This window comes from Uloborus diversus, chromosome 2 (assembly GCF_026930045.1).
Source record: "Uloborus diversus isolate 005 chromosome 2, Udiv.v.3.1, whole genome shotgun sequence".
Taxonomy (NCBI): Eukaryota; Metazoa; Arthropoda; class Arachnida; order Araneae; family Uloboridae; genus Uloborus; species Uloborus diversus.
Window position 1 is genome coordinate 60045700 of NC_072732.1, and position 21920 is coordinate 60067619.

General features: G+C 34.9%; 1 protein-coding gene across 1 annotated transcript; it reads left to right on the forward strand.

Moving 5' to 3' along the window:
• Positions 1–324: 324 nt before the first annotated feature.
• On the forward strand, positions 325–21082 carry LOC129216337 (uncharacterized). Its single transcript, XM_054850548.1, has 4 exons — positions 325–510; positions 2773–2904; positions 13624–13873; positions 20760–21082. The coding sequence occupies exons 1-4, from the start codon at positions 325–327 to the stop codon at positions 21080–21082; spliced, it is 891 nt and encodes a 296-aa protein (XP_054706523.1).
• The last annotated feature ends 838 nt before the right edge of the window (positions 21083–21920 follow it).

Here is a 21920-nt window from a genome sequence, read left to right on the forward strand (position 1 = left end):
GGGCCGCTCCGAACGTAAATTTATAGGAAGGTGGAGAGTCTTAATTTTCCGAAAGGGACTCCCAATTTTGCCAAATGATGATAAGTTGGCCGAATGCAACTCCAAATTTGGCCGAATGATGATATTTTTCCGAATAATCAGACAAAATTTGCCGAATAAGAAAAAATTTGTTGGTCACGGTGACCTCCCTTGACCTCCCATCGAGGTGCCTATGATAGTCCCTGACACCAAACAGAACAATGGCAAGATTATCGAGTATACCAATTGATTTATCTCGATTATAATATTTTTCCTTTTTCTTAAGTAATTTATTTATTTTTCAGAATGGGTACAACGAATATTAGTAGGAAATTAATCTCATTAGTTGCCTTGGTACATGCATATTTACTGCCAAGCGTATCCAGTCACGCCCGCTTGATGGAGCCACCATCGCGTTCAAGCATGTGGAGATTTGGATATGATACTCCAGTTAACTATGATGATGATGGCTTATACTGCGGAGGAATTAAGGTAAGCAGTTTTCTTGGCAAATGATACACGTTAAAAAAATATCCATTTTTATCGCACATTATTTTCTCGAATAAAATTTTGAGTTGCTCATTTGGCAACAGGCATAATTCTCTCCCCTTGCTTTCAAAATTGAATTTTTAGCATTGAATATTGATTTCGTGGAGTGCATGAAAAAATGAAATGAAATTTTGTCGATGCTGAATAATAAAATCGAAGAAACATGAAAACGTATTAGCAATGTAATGAGCTATACTGCCGTGCTAAAGCACAAAAGTCGCAGCTGCGCTTTTTATGAAAATTGACTGTCACCTGGTGGGTCTTTGTCACATATTTCACCGAAGTACGATGTTTTACGGTAGTTTGTCAATGGAAATATTTCGTACAAAATTCTGAAAAAGTCCCACCTGAATCAAACCTATGAGACTCACGACTTTAAATGGCAATTTCTCATTTTTCAACGCTACTGTAGATAAAACTTTTGCAAGGTGTAGGGGAGAGTGTTGTACCTTGGGACGCAGCTAATTTCTAAGAATCTATTTTTAGAAGTCATGTTTTTGTAATCTCTAATAGTTACCTTCACCACTAAATAGTGCCACAGTAAAAATCAGCATCAAATGAGTAAAATTGACGATTTTGTGAGAGAAAGAAAATTTCATGACTCCAAAGTAAATAACAGTGCTGGTAAAAAAAAATTGCATCACCCTCACATTTTCACAACAATGGGATTATGTGAGAGTTTTGGTAACGATGAATATATGTGAAATTCTGCAAAACTTCTGAAACAAAGATTTAACAGCAGGAATCCGATAATTGTTTACGTAGATCGAGGCTGATTCGGAGCCAAGGCAAACTGCTGACCCCATGCTCATTTTTCCAATTCTGAACCTGCGTGTGAGTTTAGAGAAAAAAAATTACTTAACCCCATGTCAATTTAAGTCTAATGGCAGGATAAAGGTTTTTGAGTTGTTACTTACCAGTTTTGCCCTATGGCACGGAGCAGAATCATTCTGGAAAATGACGTTTGGAACTGAAGTAAAGTGATCCCGGATAGTAGGAAGCAATTTCTCCTTCAAAATGCCAATATATACCTGAGCGTTTACTCTTCCTTGCACAAAGTGAAACCCACGAACTCCTTGATCAGAAATACGTCCCCAAATTATCTGGGATACGGGATGCTTGACTGTGTGTTGAATGCAGTCAGGATGATATTCCTCTCCTTTGCGGCGCGGGTGATGAATTTTTTTTTTTACCACCACTGTATTTTCTTCATTTTTATTTCATTTTCTGTCTTTGTATTTGTAAAACTAATTAACTGAATTTTATTTTAAGGAAGTACTTAAAAATTTTTTTCATGATTTCTTATTCCTGATTTAATTCATTACCATGAAAAAAAAATTCTTTTTTTTTTTTTTTGGTGCAAAAGTTATTCAAGTATATGTCTGTTCCCTGGATCATGAAGGCTTTCCCATAGTACAACAGGATGTATCCCAAGGTACAATTGTCTGTTGTACCTTGGGACAACTTGGAATTTTTACTTTAAATAGCTGGCAATATTTTATTTTCAAACTGTCCGAGTTTTAAAAAATATATTGCATAGAAATATGTTGACGTATTTTAATGTGACTTTTAGATTTTAAATTTAATTCAAATAATTGACGTTAAAAATTAAAATATGAAAAGTGTCCCAAGGTACAACACAGGTTTATATGTTTTGTAATTTCAAGTGTGTTTAAGTTATAACGTAAAGAGTTTTTTTTTTTTTTTTTTTTTTTTGCGTTTTTGTCCTAAACTATAAAGTTACTGATACAAATAGATTGATTACTGGTTGCCAACAAGGAAAAATAAAAATGTTTTCAATGCACTATGCACTGCAATCATTTCCCCCCTATCCGAGACGATATCTCCTTTAAAATGGTGAATGGGATGAATGCGAAGGAGGGCTGGAACAAGATTTGCGAAGATTGAATTTGACGAACATTGCATTTTGATTCGCTAAAACCTGAAAGAAAAGTAGGGCTGTGCTCAGCTGGTACTATCAAACATGTGTGGTTGGGTATAGTTTCATTAAGATTTCATTTTTCTCCGTGACCTTGAAATAGTTTTCTGCTGAAAGTGAAATTTTTTCTCACGCTGTCCAACTTCTGTAGACTCTCCCCTTATATCTGACAACTTCCTTTTCCGCCAGTGGTGTCTTTTAGTAGTTATGTTTCTATAATAAAACGTTTCTTCGCATAAATATTGATCTTTTCATTTTCGTTGCAGGTTCAGTGGAAGAAAAATAATGGCAAATGTGGAGTTTGCGGGGATCCATGGCACTTACCGACTCCAAGACCGAACGAAGCTGGAGGGAAATATGGTCAAGGAATCATTGTCAGAAGTTACAAAACTGGCCAGGTAGAGCAAATAACTTTTTAAGGAAAAAATCTGAAAATAGTACAAGTTTTTTTCTTCCTTTTTTTTTTTTTTTTGCAAACTGCTGTAAAAAAAATCGTATTGTGGCACTTAACATATAATATGACAAAATGAAGGGCTCAAAAAAAAAAAAAAACTAGTAAAAGAACAACATTTATAATTTTGAAAAATACCATTTATATTTTTGCATCATTACAATGGGTAAACACTAAACAGGTAGTATAATGGCAGGACTGCTTGAGAAACCATCTAAGCGGGTATGACCATTCCTACTGTCCATTTTTGCGATTAGAGAGAACTGTTGAATAGGAAATACATGCATTGCTCTGCTAAGACATGAATCCTTAAGTAATGTAACTACTCCCTCTGAGCGTATGTTAAATCAAAAGACTATGTAAGAAAACCTCAATCAATGTAAGAATACACGGTAGTGGTACAAAAATCGTAAACCACACTGATGACCAAGGGTCCTCAAGGGTTGGGCCCCTAGTTTTCGACTAAATTGACCGGGCCTCTCGTCGGACCTGTCCAGGATTTTCGGCAGTTCACAGATTTCGAAGGAAGTTATAGTCCGTATTGTGCTGGATTACACTGAAAACGAGGTAATGTGTGCATCACATGACTTCTTTTTACGCCAATTTAATGGTAACAGTAGTGCCTTGGAGTAAGCAAAGAAACACTTTAAATATTTTTGCCCAAAGTTTGTTGCGAACTGAAACAAAACAAAAAAAAAAGGTTTTATACAGATTAATTTTCTCAATATTGGACATTTTAATGTGATTCAATGGTTAATTCTCTAAATATCGGCAACAGTGGTAAAAATAAAACCAAATTTTTTTTAAAAAAGTACGCCAAAGTTTTTGTTGCCAAGTGGGCGAAAAAATTTGGCGACCAAAAGCTTGGCAGTATGTCGCCAAGTGTTTGCCAAATAATAACACCACTTGAATTTTTTTTGATATTAACAATGATTTCCCCCAAAAAACGTGTAAAAGACCCCCTTAGGAACATCCGAATGCAACCAAAACGGGAGTTGCACAACAATACCCCAATAGGAGTCTACGTACCAAATTTCAACTTTCTAGGACATACTGTTTTTGAGTTATGCGAGATACATACGCACATACACACATACGTATACATACGCACATACATACGTACCTACATACAGACGTCGCGAGAAAACTCGTTGTAATTAATTCGGGGATCGTCAAAATGGATATTTTGTGTGTGTATACGTTCTTAGACATATATCCACGCGTGATCGGGTTGAAAAAAGAACTCAACATTCATTCGGGGGCGAACAAAATGGAAATTAAGGCCTATTTTTGGATCAAAATTTTTTCGTGACTACAATACTTCCTTTACTTCGTAAAAGGAAGTAAAAACTGCCGTAGTACTTGAAAATTCTGGGAAACTGCTTCCATAAAGGTTTTTAGTAACCATGCAACTTCTTCTTAAGTAACATTGTCAACATTACTTAAGAAGAAACTGCATCGTTACTAGAAACCTTTATGGGAGTCCAGTTTCCTATAGATTTTCTTGTTGTATTGTAGAATTTTTTACAGTGAAAAACAGACTTGGAATCAGAACGTATGCAGAAAATATCTTCTTCCATTGACTTGCAGAAAACCAAGTCATCAATAAAGGTCAGTAATTTTGCGTTCATGCTAGCTGGAGTGTCGTGAAAGATTCCATACGTCGTTACATCAAGAATTTTGCAAAAAATGCTGCTTGACCTCTGCAATTCTCCCCATCGAATGGGCCATCAGAGTAGATTTTGATATTGTACCATTTGCTTATTAAATTCAATGAAACTGATAAAGTACCACGTAGATTGAGTACACACTACACTGTAGAGATGAACGCTGGTTTATTCTATACAAGCGAGCCATCAGGACACAAGGGGTGCGTTCAAAAAGTCTAACGAAACTCGCTGGCTTAACGAACGATAACTCTTCGGATTTTCGTAACCCGCGTTCACTTTTTGAATGATCAGTTAAAATTAAAGATGGCGGACGTTAGGTTAGCAGATGACGCAGATCACTGCTTTTTCGGTGGATATGTATTTTGAAGTTAGTGATGAAAAAAAGACTAGAGGATTCTTCTTTTGAATAAAATAAAAAAAGGAAAACAAATTTTCAGATTCCTTTGAGCTAAATTTCATCTTAATTAAGATAATTTTTAGAGTCCATCATTGTTTCTTAGCACAGAGCAACAAATAGTACTTTTTTTTTAAAGAAAAAAAATATGTTCCCACACATTCTATTTTCTGCCCTAGTGTTAGCAAATATTATTAATTTCTAAAAAATCTAAAAAAAAATGTATAGAAAACAGTCTCTTGTATACTCTTAAATTGATGTATGCCCGGTATATGCAGAAAAAGTCACACCGACTCTTTCTGGATAGAAAACATTTTACTATAAATCTACTAACTTTTATAAAATCAGATATGAACTGACTTAAACAAGGTGTTCTGAATTATTTCTTGATGAGTTACAGGAAAATGCAAAATGTGTTTTTGATTTAAAATTTCCGATCTCCAACACATTTTTCCCCCGTTAAGAAATGACAGGCAAATGTGTATTTAAATTACTTGACTAAAAGTAAAGTACAATGCATCGGTAAAGGCTAATAAAATTCAAAATGCATTATTATTATTATTATTTGTGTCATAGTTGTCTACAGCAAATGAATAATTAAAGTATGAAGAATTTATTTCGATTTCTTTTACTGAAATTTTCTCAACCCTGCAAACCCTGATGTTTTATCGCTACAAGATTTTATATGCTCAACAATAAACTCATTATAAACCGCACATATATCGCATTTAAAACATAAACATTGCATGCGCTGGAGCGCTGGGGGCCGCCATGTTTTCTAACTGAGCAAACCACCTCTTTCCGGGTGCGTTCATAAAGTCGAACGCGTTTAACGAGTGAAGCAAGTTAACCGAACGAGGCGTTCAAAAAGAGAACGCGTTAGCTAACTGGTCGTTCAGAAAGTCGGTTAGTTTCGTGAAGCGAAATTCTTAACGAAGCTCATGAAGGAAAGAGGTGGTTTGCTCAGTTAGAAAACATGGCGGCGCCCAGTGCAAGCAATGTTTATGTTTTAAGTGCGATATATGTGCGGTTTATAATGTGTTTATTGTTGAGCATATGAAATCTTGTAGCGATAAAACATCAGCGTTTGCAAGGTTGAGAAAATTTCAGTAAAAGAAATCGAAATAAATACTTCATACTTTAATTATTCATTTGTTCTATACAACTATGACACAAAATAATAATAATAATGCATTTTGAATTTTACTAGCCTTTACCGATGCATTGTACTTTACTTTTAGTCAAATAATTTAAATACACCTTTGCCTATCATTTCTTAACGGAGGAAAAATGTCGGAGATCGGAAATTTTAAATCAAAAACACATTTTACATTTTCCGGTAACTCATGAAGAAATAATTCAAAATATCTCGTTTATGTCAGGTCAAAGCTGATTTTATAAAAGTTAGTAGATTTATAGTGAAATGTTTTCCATCGAAAAAGAGTTGGCGTGACTTTTTCTGCATATACCGGGGATACACCAATTTAAGAGTAAACAAGAGACTGTTTTCTATAAATTTTTTAAAGATTTTTTAGAAATTATCAATATTTGCAAACAGTAGGGCAGAAAATAGAATATGTGGGAACATATTTTTTTTTTCTTTTTTTAAAAAAAGTACCATTTGTTGTTCTGTGCTAAGAAACAATGATGGGATCTAAACAATTGTCTTAATTAAGGTGAAATTTAGTTGAAAGGAATCTGAAAATTTATTTTCCTCCCTTTATTTTATTCAAAAGAAGAATCCTCTAGTCTTTTTTTCATCACTAACTTCAAAATACATATCCTCCGAAAAAGCAATGATCTGCGTCGTCCGCTAACCTAACGTCCGCCATCTTTAATTTTAACTAATCGTTCAAAAAGTGAACGCGGGTAACGAAAAACCGAAGAGTTATCGTTCGTTAAGCCTGTGAGTTTCGTTAGACTTTTTGAACGCACCCTCCGTCGTGAGCTTCGTTAAGAATTTCGCTTCACGAAACTAAAACCGAGTTACATTTTCTGAACGCCCAGTTAGATAACGCGTTCTCTTTTTGAACGCCTCGTTCGTTAACTCGCTTCACTCGTTAAACGCGTTCGACTTTATGAACGCACCCAAGGTCGCAACTGCCAACTCAGCTTGAGAGTTTTCATACAGAAACTTAAGAAAATTCGAGAACAATGCAAATTAAGTCTATTTACAAATATTTACATATTTCTACAAACTTAGAGAAAAGAAGGAAAGTAAAAGAGGAATAAACGAGAAAGTCGCTCCTGAGGCCCGAAATCACAATCTTCGGGTTCCCAGTCCAGCGCTCTAGCCGTTTTGCCATACGGGCGCTCGTTTACTTAGCGATTTATGACAATATGATGCAAGGCAGATAGTTTTTCGAAAAGCACAGAAAAGACCTAATGGTAGACAAAAATTCTCTGTTTATGGATCTCTTAAACCAAATAATATTGTTTAGTTTTCTACGAATGTAGGCATGTGGGGCCATCATTTTTACCCGAGAGCCTCCCCACCCCTCTGATGTAGGCATTGAAATGCTTACGTGTCACCTTGAGAAGACGGAAGATAAAAAATATGAACCTTTTTCTGAAATTTTAGGGAACTACGTCTTCTTCTAAATTCTTGAGTTACCACTTTCGTAATTTCTGTAAAAGCGTACTAATCAGTTTTCTGCCCTTTTTTTCTTAATCTGTATGTATGGTGTTCAGCCCTAAATTCATTCAACCCACCACCAGAGTGCGCAACGACGCAACATTGCGCACGCGCGTAACTAGCAACATTGATGTAACCTTCAGTGTAGATGTTTTGTCTTTCCAATAAAGTTGTTCAAAAACCAGTGCTTTTCTTTCCATCGTTCGCACATGGTCCGTCGAGCCACAGCAATAGTCAATCAAGTTTAGGATGATGTGTAGCAGTCAACGTGCAAACTGTTATAAAACAAGCAGTTCATATTCATCACTCTTGAACGAGTAAAGCAAAAGACGAAACAAGCATCGCACTCATTGAGGAAGGTCACGTCCTTAACATGGAGCCCCTTTTAAAGAGGAAAAAAATAACAAAAGGTAAGCTAACTAGATTAACTACCCAAGTAAAGAATTCGCAAGTCAAGGGTATTTCTCTGTCTGATATAGAAGTATTCGAAAATAGTGCTATTTCTTTAGATAGTGAGATAAATACTTTAAATGATGAAATTCTAACAACTTGTTTAGACACAGAATTTGATAAATATGAACAAGAAATGCATGAATTGCTTTCAAAATTAGATGAGTTAAAAATCACTTTAAAAAATGAACAAAAGAAATGTGTAAGCGATAACACTGTTAACGACATTAATGTAAATATATCTCAAAACACAGTAAATTCAGATGTCAATAGCCTCAAACTTCCGCGTGTAGAGTTACCAGTGTTTACTTCTAATTATCTTGATTGGATTTCATTTCGTGATTTATTTTTAGCAAGTGTAGGAAACAATCAATCATTAAGTAACTGTCAAAAATTACAGTATCTTAAACTTTCTGTTAAGGGTGAAGCAGCTACCTTGTTACAATCGATTCAAATTTCAAATGAAAATTATGAAAGAGCGTGGAAGGCGCTTACTGATCGTTATGAAAACGAATCAGAAATCATAAATGCAGCTTTAAACGAATTAATTTCTCAACCTATTATATTAAAACAGGAATCAGCCGCAGGGTTACGGAAATTAATTGACACTACATCACAATGCATAGATACATTAAAAATCCTAAAACAGCCTGTAGAGCATTGGGATACAATTATTATTTTCCTATTAAAAGGAAAACTAGATTCAGAAACACTTCGCGTTTGGACGCTAGAACATGCGAAAAAATTTCCTTCATTCGATGAGTTCAAATCTTTCACACTAAGCAGAGCAGATGCTTTAGCGTCTTTAGCGTTAAGGGAGGCCAGAAAGGAGAAATCCAATGCAAACTTTGAGAGCGGGGGATCCTTTCGAAGTCAGAAAACCCATAAATCAGTTCATTCAGCTCAAGTGGTTGCTAACATATGCGTTTTCTGTAAAAGTGAGTCTCATTTCAGATTATTTAAGTGCAATACTTTTTTGGAGCTGCCCTTGAAGGAAAAATGGAACGTAGTGAAAAGAAATAACTTATGCGCTAATTGTCTGAAATCAAATAAAACTCATCGAATTGAAAAATGTCGAGCGGGAAATTGCAAAAATTGTTCTCAGCCACATAACACATTATTGTGCGCAAAAAACACAAATGAAACAAAATCTCAATCACAAACAGAAAATGAAATGCTTTCAATTATTAGTAGCAATAGCACAGTTGCTCCAAACACACAATGTGTGCTATTACCTACTGCAGTTGTTTATGTCAAAGACATCAATGGCATTTCACACACTTTCAGACTGCTGATCGATTCTGCTAGTCAGGGCACATTTATCCGGGAAAGTTGTGTAAATTTTCTGGGATTAAAACGCAATCGAATAAACATAAGCGTAGATGGCTTGAGTTCACAGAAAGTGGGCAAAGTTACAGGTTCAGTTCAAATACAAATCACATCACTATTTTACAAAAATGCTACTATCACAGCAGAAGCGTTCATTATACCTAAAATAACTTGTGACCTTCCCCAATATCAAGTGGATGCATCCGTCTTAAGTAATTTCAAACACTTACAACTGGCAGACAAAAATTGCCATCAACCGGGCCCTATAGACATACTGCTGGGTGCAGATGTATTTAATGAAATAATGCTTAGCGGACAGACAAAAGTCCCAGGACAATCATTAGTCGCTCTAGAATCCATTTTCGGATGGGTGATTCTAGGAAAAACTGAAAGCAAGTCAAATTCCAAATCACAAACTGTAATTTCCAATCATGCAAGTTTCGAGTATAATGCCATTGAGTATGAGCTAGACAAGTTCTGGAAATTGGAAGAAATTTCAGAAACAAATCCTTATACGGAAGAGGAAGCCGCATGTGAGAACCATTTTAAACAAACATTCTCCCGTGATTCTACTGGCAGATTTGTGGTGAAACTACCGTTCCGTGAAACAATCAATGAACTCGGATCGTCTCGAGACATAGCCGTGCATAGGCTACAACAAATAGAATGTAGGTTTGTTAAAAATCAATCCCTCTCAAAACATTACCACAAATTCATGCAAGATTATCAGGACTTAAAACATATGGAACTAATTCCAGACAACGAAATTGATGTTCCGGCAACTTCCAGCTTTTATCTCCCTCACCACGCAGTTCCCAATAAAACCGGAGATAAATTTCGGGTTGTTTTTTATGGTTCTGCAAAATCATCCAGCGGTATATCTCTTAATGACAATTTAATGGTGGGACCACAGCTACAAAGTGATCTCACTACATTACTTCTTCGCTTTCGAACTTACAAGATAGCGATGACTGCAGACATAGAAAAAATGTACAGACAAATTATCCTACAAGACGCAGACTTTCAGAGAATAGTCTGGCGCAATTCATCGGTTGGAGCCAATTCAAGATTTTCGTCTAACAAGAATAGCATACGGCACAGCTTCAGCACCGTACCTTACTGTTAGATGTCTACAACAATTGGCAGTGGAAGAAGCAGATCAATTTCCAATGGCCTCCAAAGCAGCCATCATGGACTTCTACGTTGACGATTTAATGTCTGGAGCCAAGTCAATCTCAGAAGCTATTGAATTGCAGAAACAATTGATGCACATGCTATCAAGTGCAGGCTTCATTCTACGAAAATGGGCATCCAACAGTGAAGAGCTCATAAATTCGATTGATTCAGATTTACGTTCTTCAAAGACCGCGTTGAACATAGATAGTGATGAGACTGTCAAAACATTAGGTGTCCTGCGGCATCCAGCATCAGACACATTCCGGTTCAAAGTAAACACCACACCTCTAGAAAGTACTTTAACAAAACGAACACTTCTTTCAACCATCGCCAGAACATTTGACCCTCTTGGATGGTTGTCACCCATCACAATCAAATCTAAAATCATGATGCAAAAAATGTGGAAATATCAAGTGCAATGGGATGAAAACGTTCCTCCAGACATCGCACGCGAATGGACAGAACTTGCAGAAGACATGATGTCTGTAAAATATGTCAAAATTCCAAGATTTTTGTCGACTGGTGATAGCAATGAACTCAAATTATTCGGCTTCAGTGATGCATCGGAAAAAGCGTACGCAGCAGTTATTTACTCCTGTTCTACTGAAGAGAATGAAAAAACAAATGTGCAGCTCGTAATATCAAAAACCAGAGTAGCTCCACTCAAAACCGTTTCCATTCCAAGGTTGGAACTTTGCGGTGCTCTATTACTCACAAAATTAATGGATTTTACCTGCAAAGCATTGAATACCAACATAGCACACACGCAGTTCTATACAGACTCTAATATTGTTCTTTCTTGGTTAGCATCTCACTCAAGCAAGTGGAAAACCTTTGTAGCCAACAGGGTGGCTAAAATCCAAAATCTCTCATCACCGACCCAGTGGTTCTTCGTAAGTAGTGAATTAAACCCAGCTGATCACGCCAGCCGTGGCATGTCATCATCAGCGCTACTGAGTTCATCATGGTTTACAGGACCAAGTTTTTTACATGAACCTATGCCTCTACAGGTAAGTGCACCAACACCTCCAATCCCAGAGCCTGTGCCAGAGGAACGTTTGCATACGATACAATCAACAACTGCAATCAATAATACATCAGAAGTTAATACTTTGTTTAACCGTTATTCATCCCTTTCTACCCTTAAACGTGTTGTAGCTCTTTGCTTAAGATTCATTCACAACTGTAAAAATTCACGTAATAAGATTTCTGGATTTTTAAAGACAATAGAAATTAATAATGCTATGTGTGTTTTAATTAAACTTGTACAAAATTCAGAGTTTATTAATGAGATCAGTGCACTTAACAAAAATCAAACTTTATCTTGTAGAAGCAAAATTTTAGCTCTCAATCCTTATCTCGATGCTTCAGGAATTTTGAGGGTGGGCGGCCGCTTGCGACATGCAAACGTCGCATACAGCCAAAAACATCCCATCTTACTTCCAAAGAAACATATTTTAACTGATCTCATTATTAAACACTATCATCTAAATCTATTGCATGCTGGTACACAACTTTTACTATCATGTATTCAAGAACAGTTCTGGATTATTGGTGCTAAGGATATCATTGGGCATTTTATAAGAAAGTGTGTTAAATGTTGCAGAATTCGAGCAACTGTAACCAATCAAATGATGAGTGATTTGCCACCCACACGCATTTCTCCTGCTCCTACATTTTCTCGTTGTGGTGTAGATTATGCAGGCCCGTTCCAAATCAAAACAGCTAAAGGACGAGGCTCTAAAACATTCAAGACATACATTGCTCTTTTTGTTTGTTTTATCACTAGAGCTATTCACTTAGAGTTAGTTACTGATCTTTCAGCAGACGCGTTCATTGCAGCTCTGAAACGTTTTATTTCTCGCAGAGGGAAATGCAGTGACATATATAGTGATTGTGGTTCTAACTTTATTGGCGCAAAACGTAAACTCATGGAATTTGAAAAGCTCGCTAAGACTAAGAGTTACAATGAAAATATTAATAATTTTTTATCTGAAAAGGGTATTAATTGGCATTTAAATGTTCCAGGAGCTCCACACATGGGTGGTCTCTGGGAGGCAGGCATAAAATCTACAAAATTTCATTTAAAACGTGTTGTTGGGGATATAAAATTAACTTATGAAGAATTTGAAACACTTTTAGCCCAAATTGAAGCTTGTCTTAATTCTAGACCATTAACAGCTTTGTCTAGTGATCCCAATGACCTGTCAGCATTAATGCCTGGTCATTTCATTATTGGTAGACCATTAGTAAGTATTCCTGAACCAAGTTATATTGACTCCAACATTTCGCATTTAACCAGGTGGCAAATTATTCAGAAAATGGTTCAACAATTTTGGAAACGATGGCATAAGGAATATTTATGTAGATTACAACAGAGGCCAAAATGGTTATTACCAAAAAAAAATCTTCAAATAAATGATCTGTGTCTTTTGAAAGAAGACAATTTGCCTCCTACTAAATGGAAAATGTGCCGAGTGACTCAGTTACACCCTGGCAGTGACAATATGGTTAGGGTAGTCACTGTGAAAACATCAGATGGTGTATTCAAGAGAAACATCACAAAATTATGTCTCTTACCTATCTAAACACTAATTAAAGCATACTTTTAATCCATATTGTTGCATATGTTGAAATAATATTTCAAGGTGGGCGGCATGTTCAGCCCTAAATTCATTCAACCCACCACCAGAGTGCGCAACGACACAACAGTGCGCACGCGCGTAACTAGCAACATTGATGTAACCTTAGTAAGATGTACAACATTGATGTAACCTAGTGTAGATGTTTTGTCTTTCCAATAAAGTTGTTCAAAAACCCGTGCTGCTCTTTCCGTCGTTCGAACATATGGAACTTATTGCCGTTTTGAGAATGACAGTTGCGCTGAATTTACAATGCCTAGGTAATATTCGGTTTAGTGGACGTACGGACTTTTAAGACTTTGATTGACGAGACTACAATCGATCTTTACAAATGTAAAAAGGTAGTCATGCTTCTTTTTTCTTCCTTTAGGTGATTCAAACTGTTGTGGATATAACTGCAAATCATCGTGGCTATTTCATGTTTCGTGTTTGCCCAAGTAAGCACCCTAAAAAGGAAGTCATTCAAGAATGCTTGGACAAGCACGTACTGAAGGTAGTCAACTCTACGAGCACAAAGTACTATGTTGAAAATCATGGCAAATCCAGAGTGACGCTTTCTTTAAGATTGCCCAAAAGCCTTACTTGTAAACATTGCGTATTTCAATGGACTTACACAGCAGGTAACGTCACCTAAACATCTTTTTGGGTCATTCCATAGAAATGTCAACCTCAACCTCAGAAATTTTTTTTCCACAAAGCCTTAATTGTGACCTATCATTTCATTCAGCATACTTTCTAGTACATAAATTCAATAACAGTTTGCAAAAATTTCATTCGGTGTTTTTCTTCTGGCTCAAAACGTGCGAGGTTGTAGAAAAGGCTTAGCATGTGCAAAAAACATGCGTCTACGTTTTCTTGTGTAATGTAAAATTTTTTGCAATTTTTTAAAAGAATTATGTTTATTCTAAATCAATAGATGTTGGCCCAATGAAATTGACTGTTCTTTTTGCATGCATTATAAGATAAGTCTTTTAATTAGTTTGGTTATTTCACTGAAAATATTTACGTTACGTTAGTCACGAAAATGTACTATTTTCTGCTTAAAAACTAAACCAGACGATTGAACCAAACAGCATTTTTTATTTTCTTACATCTGTGTCATATCTACTTTAAAAGTGCAAAATATTCATTTTAGTGTCAGTAGATGTAAAATAATTAGTGTGACTAACGTAACATTTGAGCTGTGACTAACGTAACATTTTTAAAATGACTGCTAATATTTAAAATTTATTTAATTTAATGTAAATATTCATGAACAATTTTGAATACGTAGGCATTCTATATTGATTAAAAAAATAAAGGGTGAAAAATACCAGTAATATTACATTGTAGACCTTCTGTTTACTTAGAAAAATACTTTTTTAAAGGTCTTTATGAAGATACTTCCAATTTAAAGAATTATTAAAAAAAGAAAAAAGTGAGTAAAGCAAAATGAGTACTCTGCTGAATGTGCATTCAACACAAGAATCCAAGCTTAAGAATTAAGATAATAGAAATACAGTCTTAACAAAGAAGAATGTCTCTATTTTTTAGAAAATACATCTCCATTTATTATTAAAATGAAGTAACGGCTGCTCGTTGAAAACATTTGAAGATGTTACATGATGCAGTGACAATAAGCGCTGCTGTCATATATTTCAGAAAATGCAAGAATGATCATTTAGAAATTCAAACATTTGCGGTGATATCTGGAATTAAAATGCTTTCTGATAAAACGTTCGAATATTTTTTTTTTTTTTTTTCAATATTACATTTTAATTCAAAAGGATGCACAACACTATTCGTTTGATGAATCAGTAAACCTTAAAAAATAATATGCCATTGAAAAATACTACGGAGTTTCTTCTAACGATAACTAGTATATCAGCAGAATACTAGAATTCAGTGAAACTACCAACTTGCAAAAAGTTAATTTTTTAAAAGAGAGATATTTAGGATTTAATTAGACCAAGAATGATGTTATTTAGTTTGTAAAAGCAGTTTTTTTTTATTTGTTTTTTTTTTTTTTCGCACATTCAAATTGAGTTAATTGAACTGAATCCCTCCATTCAATTTCTTACACTAATATAGAAAAAAAGTAAAGAAAAAACTATAATACAACACAAAGAAGGTTCCTAAAAAGTGTAAAAGTAATATAAGAGCAAGAAATTAATTATAAAAGGTTTTTCATATGCATTCATTGCTTGTTATTCGATGGTTACGTTAGTCACGTTACGTTAGTCACACACAGTTTTTCGGAAAAGTACCATTTAGGGCCAAAAAAGATTCGTCTGTAACAAATCTGTAGTACGATTTTAAAAATAGATTGTTTACCTCTTACAAATATATCGGCCAACTTTAAATGTCTGCGTAAGTTTCAGAAAAAATTAGCTCGTAACATAAGCATTGTTTCTCAGGGTTGCAAAAATGTTACGTTAGTCACGATGTCTTTTTCGGTGAAAAAACACCTGCTAGCGTTTATTTTGCTTCAAATTCTTGGTAGAAATGAAAAATAGTCACCTTGTAAATTCTAGATCTGCATATTAAACCAAAACACATTTATTTTTACTCCCGGTGTATGTAAAAAGAGTTTGAAAATCAGCTGCGAATGTTACGTTAGTCACTATGGAATGACCCTTTTCCATTTTTGTACTAAGATTTTAAAATGCTATTTTTTTTAACAGCTCTTACTTAACCACTTAAAGAAATTGCCTGTGTCTGACATGGACGAAGATTCCTGACAAATTTGCACACGAATGTGTCTGACCATCACCTCTTATGAAAAAGTCACATCACTGGTTTCTTGACATCACAGTAATTTCGCGTCATGGGGATTTTGGATTTGCTGTGTCATGGCTTTCTTGTAGAAGATGATGGTCTGACACGAGTGTTCTTGTATTTCGCGTTATTTTATTTCTAAATCCCCGTCTGAATTCCGTACACAAGTGATAAAACCAGATGGTCTAGATTATTACTGAACTTATTTACCACTAGCGGTACCCGCACGGCTTTGCCTATAGCGGAAAAATTAAAAGGTCATTTGGTTTGCCTATACATTTACAAATAATGGATGATGAATTTCTCGGCAATTTGCTACGTTAATTTGCTCGCCCATGCTATGGTTCCTCGTTATGATAATTTGGTAATTTATTCGTCCACGTTACGATAATTTGCTCGGTAAAATGTTCTTAAAATTGGAATAGAAAAAGCACAAAATCGAATTTTCAAAAAATCGCTTCGAGGTGCTCACGTCTATGTTAAGAACTAATAGTGTACCAAATTTTATGAAAATTGGTCGAAGGGTCTAGGCGCTGTACGCGTAACAGGCATCCAGACAGAGATTCAGAGAGACAGAAATCCACACTTTCAGCTTTATTATTAGTAAAGATAAAGATAGATGAACAACTGTGCAACATTTTTCTTGCGTGAACCACGTCTCCTTATGTGAAGCAGTTCTTCGGTGGAGATTAGGTAATACATATCCATTTTTGCTGCCTAACTGAATATTCAGCATTTTTTATGCTTGTAAGTATGCCAATTTCATTTAATTAAATTTAATTGTTTTGAAATTCAAAAAAAAACGGTTTACCCCCCGTTCTGCCAGCAGTTAAAGTTTTCTCGCCCCCCCCCCTCCACCCTAAATATATCAAAAGGTAAGATTGAAGCTGAAAAACAGGGGGGGGGGGGGAATACTTCGAATCAGAGTATAGAGATGATAATAATAATAATCCCTTAAACATTTTTAAATGAAAGGAACAGAAAAGTCAATAAATACGACTAGATATATTTTTTTGCGAATACTTCTTGATTTATTTTTTGCGAATACTTCTTGATTTTTTTAAATGTTTTTAACGATGTTATAAAAATGAATTAAGTCTTCGCTCATGCCTTTTTGTGTTTCTTTTACTTTTACAGAAGAGTAGGCTAAAAAAAAAGAAAGTTCAAGGTCATAAGTACCTGCCGTTAGCGGGCAATGGCTATAACCTCTGTAACTGCATTTGAGTTTTTTGAAAACATTTGCGAAACTAGTAATTTTTTTCGTGTGCTTTTGTGTGACTTGTACTGTACAGACGGTAGATGAATCAATAGTTGTTATGCCACAATGCATTTAACAACTCAAATTTTTTACCGAAATAAAGTTTACGACTGAAAGTTCGCAGTTGTGTCGAAAAGAACCGAAATTAGCACATCAACAGAGAGCATAATCGAATGAATGTAGTATTGCCACCAGTACTGATTTTTATGAATTGTTACCTCAATGAGCTCATGTGGTTAGAATTGATAGCCATTGTTCGTTTGTTTACTATGTGACTATAGACTCGGTATAGTCACTGTGCGCGAAAATGTTAAAAGTTCAAAGAAATTTATGAGCTGTCGAAGTGTGGGAAAAAAATATTTTGTAACTATCAATTTTCAAGTCAAAATACAGTAGAAGTTTGTTTATCTCGACCTCTGGTCGATCCGAATCAAGTTGTAGGATTACAAAAAAAAAAAAATCTTCGATTTAATAGTAATTTTAACTTGTGAAAGCAAGAACGGAGCTATAATGCTATAAATGCACCAAATATTCGCCTTTTATTTTGATGTAATATATAGCTTCTGCATAGCTTTGCAGTAAATTATTGTAATGTAAAAACATGGTGTGTATGGAACATCAGTCTGACACCACTTCAGCTGATGAATAAGCTGAATCAGCTTATAAATGATAAAGTGTTTGCGAGAAACAATCCCATGTGGTTTTCTGTTTTTTGCTATAAAAAAATATTAGTGTTTATTTAAGAATGTGTTTCGCTTTTCACCTATGTTACCTGGATAATCCGGATTTTTGTTTATCCGGATTGTCTTTGGTCCAGTTAGTCATGGATAAACGAGGTTGTACTGGCATATGATTGTATGTGTGCTCCCTACCGAAGACTCGGCATATAAAAACGAACATGGAAACACATTTTTGTAATACGTAGGGCAGGGTGGCCCAAAATGGGTAGGTCGTCCAAAGCGGGTACGCCTTCGTATACCCCCCCCCCCCATGGTGTGTAAGCGGCGATGCATACGTATGTCGTGTTTACACGAGCACCCCAGAGCTTTAATCAGTCTCAAATTAAGCAGCAGTGAAAGGCATTGCGCAACCAGGCTTAAAATAAAAACAATGGTACATTTCTAAAAAAAAATTAAGTTTTGTAACTTTTGACCAGCTTTTTTTTTTTTTGATTGTCAATAATATAACGTTATTCTGACACCATCTATCTACAAACTACGATAGTCATTTCGCATATTTCCTTTTTTAAATTTAAGGTTATAATTGCTGACTGAGATTTTCTATTTAAATAAGATAAGTATAAGTATAACTTTCAAAATTATTTTTTGGATGGCAATTAGTTTATTAATTTAATCAGTTATTTCTTTATGTTTTATAAACAAATGTGCTGACTTTAAATTGGATAAGTACAACTTTTTTATATATTTTTTATAACGGCAGGTAGCTAGTCAATTATTTTAATCATTTATAACTTCATATTTGATTGGCAAATGTATCAAATCACAATTAGTTGGGCAAAGCGGGTTTTTCAAGTGTTTGTAATGTTTGATAATAAATGAATATTGGGTTTGAAATGATGCAAAAATTACTTTTAATTTCGAAGTTCAAGAACCCTGCTAGGAAATAAAACCGAAATTGTTGAGATAAAATTTAAAAAAAAAAACTACAATGTTCGAGCGTTCTTTGAAAACCTACCCGCTCTGGGCCACCCTCCCCTAAGCTATAAAAACGAACGTAAAAACACATTTTTGTGTTACGTACACAGGTCCCGACTATGATTTTGAAAGCACTGGGCTCGAACTGTATCTGGTGTTTTCTCCCTCCCCCTGCTCTTCTATACAATGATGTAATAAAATATTTTAGACAAGCAGTACCCCCACGGCGATGCCCGTGCTAAGAATTTAAAGGAAGTCCGATGAATAAAAAAATTCCACGCCCTTCTGATGTGAAATGATCATTTTTCTTCAACTAAAATGCGTACACATCTATCTTGAACTATAGGAACAAAAATATAGGAAGACATATGGGAAAACAAAACCCAATAGCAAAATCCTACGAAATCAAATTATGTATCTGAACATCGAAGAAAAAACGCATTCAAAAATCAGTTCGCTGACCACAACAGTCCCACAATAGCGTAGCCGACCTTGCGTCAGAGCCGCACGATATGGTTCCTAGCAGCTATCGACACTGTCAGCCAGCACCCTCTCAATGAGTTAACTTACCCCACCATCTATTAAGAATTCATAGAACCAAACCTACCCCGCCATCTATTACGAATTCATAGAACTAAGCAATTAATTAAACATTTTAATTTGCAGTTACAAATATTTCGGTCAATCTGATTTAAAAAAAAAAAAAGCCCATAGCCTTCCCCAATAAATGGATTATTCAACACAAAAAAAACTTTTCAATTTGAACCAGTAGCTCCTGAGATTAGCGGGTTCAGATAAGAAAACAAACTCTTCAGCTTTATATTATTAGTATAGATTTGGATCTTGTGAGTGAGATTTTTTTATTCTTAGCTGCGTTGCCCGGCTTTGCATGGTCTACCTCGAAAATGAAAGTTTTGTCAAGTGACGTATGTTCAACAATCGGGTTTCAATTAGAGAAAAAAAAAATACTGTAAAATTTCCTGTCAAAATAATCATTCTTAAAGAAAGAAAACGGCAAATCAAAAATTCTCGAATAAATTAAACGCGACCCTCCGTAAATACAACGAAAATCCTAAAGAAAAAAAAAAGAAAGAAAATAAATCGCCAATTAATAATCAAGAGGGGAACTTTTTACCTCAAAACAAAAATATATATATATTATTTAATCACAGCGGAGAAAAAAAAGTGGCAACCTTCTGAACGCTAATTAAAAATGAGATCGCGCAAACGATTGTTTTCCGATATGAAAATAGAGTTCCATTAGGCTTTAAAAGTGCTTTTTTAATTTTTTCTCAGCGATTTTACAGCCTTTTTTTTAATTAAAAGGAAGTGAATAATTTCGATGGGTATTTTTCAAGGACTTTCGAATGGCATTAAAATCGAAATGATCGGATTATTATTTCTATTAGAAAGAACCATTTTCGGGCAATAAAATTAAAATTCGAACGGTTCTGTTCTTTTTTGGCGTTCGAACCCCTCCCCCCCCCCCCCCTTACGTTCCTTCTCGGGTGCCCAAGTACCTCTCTGGCAAATTTGGTCGAGATCCGACGTAAACTATGAATTCGTATAGGGAACATGCACACATGCATTAATATACTAGATATACTCTTAGTTTCATTTATATATATTACTTTTTTCTAATATTTATATCTTGCTACTGAAATTTTGCGATATGAAATTGCTTCATTTTTTTTTTTTTCAACTTAAGGTACACCTTCCAACTCTGGTGCCCTGGGCATGTGCCCATGTCTTAATCTGGCCCTGCGCGTATAACTAGTTTGCAAAAAAAAAAATCCGTATCTTATAGTTGTCTTTCATTTTTATTTTTCTTTCTAGGAAACAACTGGGGCAAATGCAACAATGGATCTTTTGCTCTCTCTTGTGGCCAACAAGAAACATTTCGAGCTTGTGCTGACATTGCCATTGGTCAGAAAAATCGAGTCGTTCTTCCATCAAATACAACGAACAAGAAGAATGAAACGCAACCTGACATAAATAAGCAAAAAATACCAGTCGTTAGACCTGAAACAAAAAAGCAAAAAATACCAATCTTTAGACCACCTGTGATAAGGAATACAGCATATGAAGATGCTATTGAGCAAATTAGGAATAACCCTAAGCTCAGATGGATGCTGCAACCGAAAAAAGGAAAATCATGAAGAGTACAGAAGGGTTTTTCATTGCTTCATGTCATATATTCCTCGCCATTTTGTTATCGTCCGCAGAAAAACATCCTCATTTTGCAGTCAGTGACTGTACTTTACTTAGAAAATTGTTACATGAAGAAATTGTAAGAAAACAAAACAAAAAAAAAAGTTTTGATTTCACCGTCATCATCATTATCGCCGTCACTAACATTTCAAAGTGAACATTTTTGTGTAAATATTTTTTGAACGTAGTGAGAAAATGATACAAATATTTCTCTAATCATTTTGATGTCTAAAGACAAACAGAAAAAATGCGTTATATTTTATTAATTTTGTTTGAATCAGGGAGATTTAAATGCTTTTTCTAAAATTTCTTAATTGATATTGTTACTTAACTGCTAATACATTTTGAAAAAAATAAAGGACAAACAACACGATCACCACACCTGCAAATTTTCAACTTAAATATTTATGGTAGTATAGCATTGAATAAAAGCCGAATGTTGTGTAGTTTATTCATTTGTAGTATGTATGTTTAGATTTTTCAACTGTTCAATGAATGTGTTATAAAACACGATGCTTGATTTTCTTCCTTTTTCTTTTTTTAAATCAATGTTGGCAACATTGATTTTAAAACATTTTTTTTTTTTTTTTTTGATCACTGATTTTTTTTTTTTTTTCTCTCTCAATGTAGCTGATTTTTTCATGGTTATAAATGAATTATAGTAGCAGTACCAGTGCCGGCGGAAGACGTTTTTGCGCCCCGGACGAAACTGAAATCGGCTCCCTTAACGCAATTAATTTTGAAAAAGACTTCATTTTTTAAAAAAAATATATGTTTTCTTGAGTT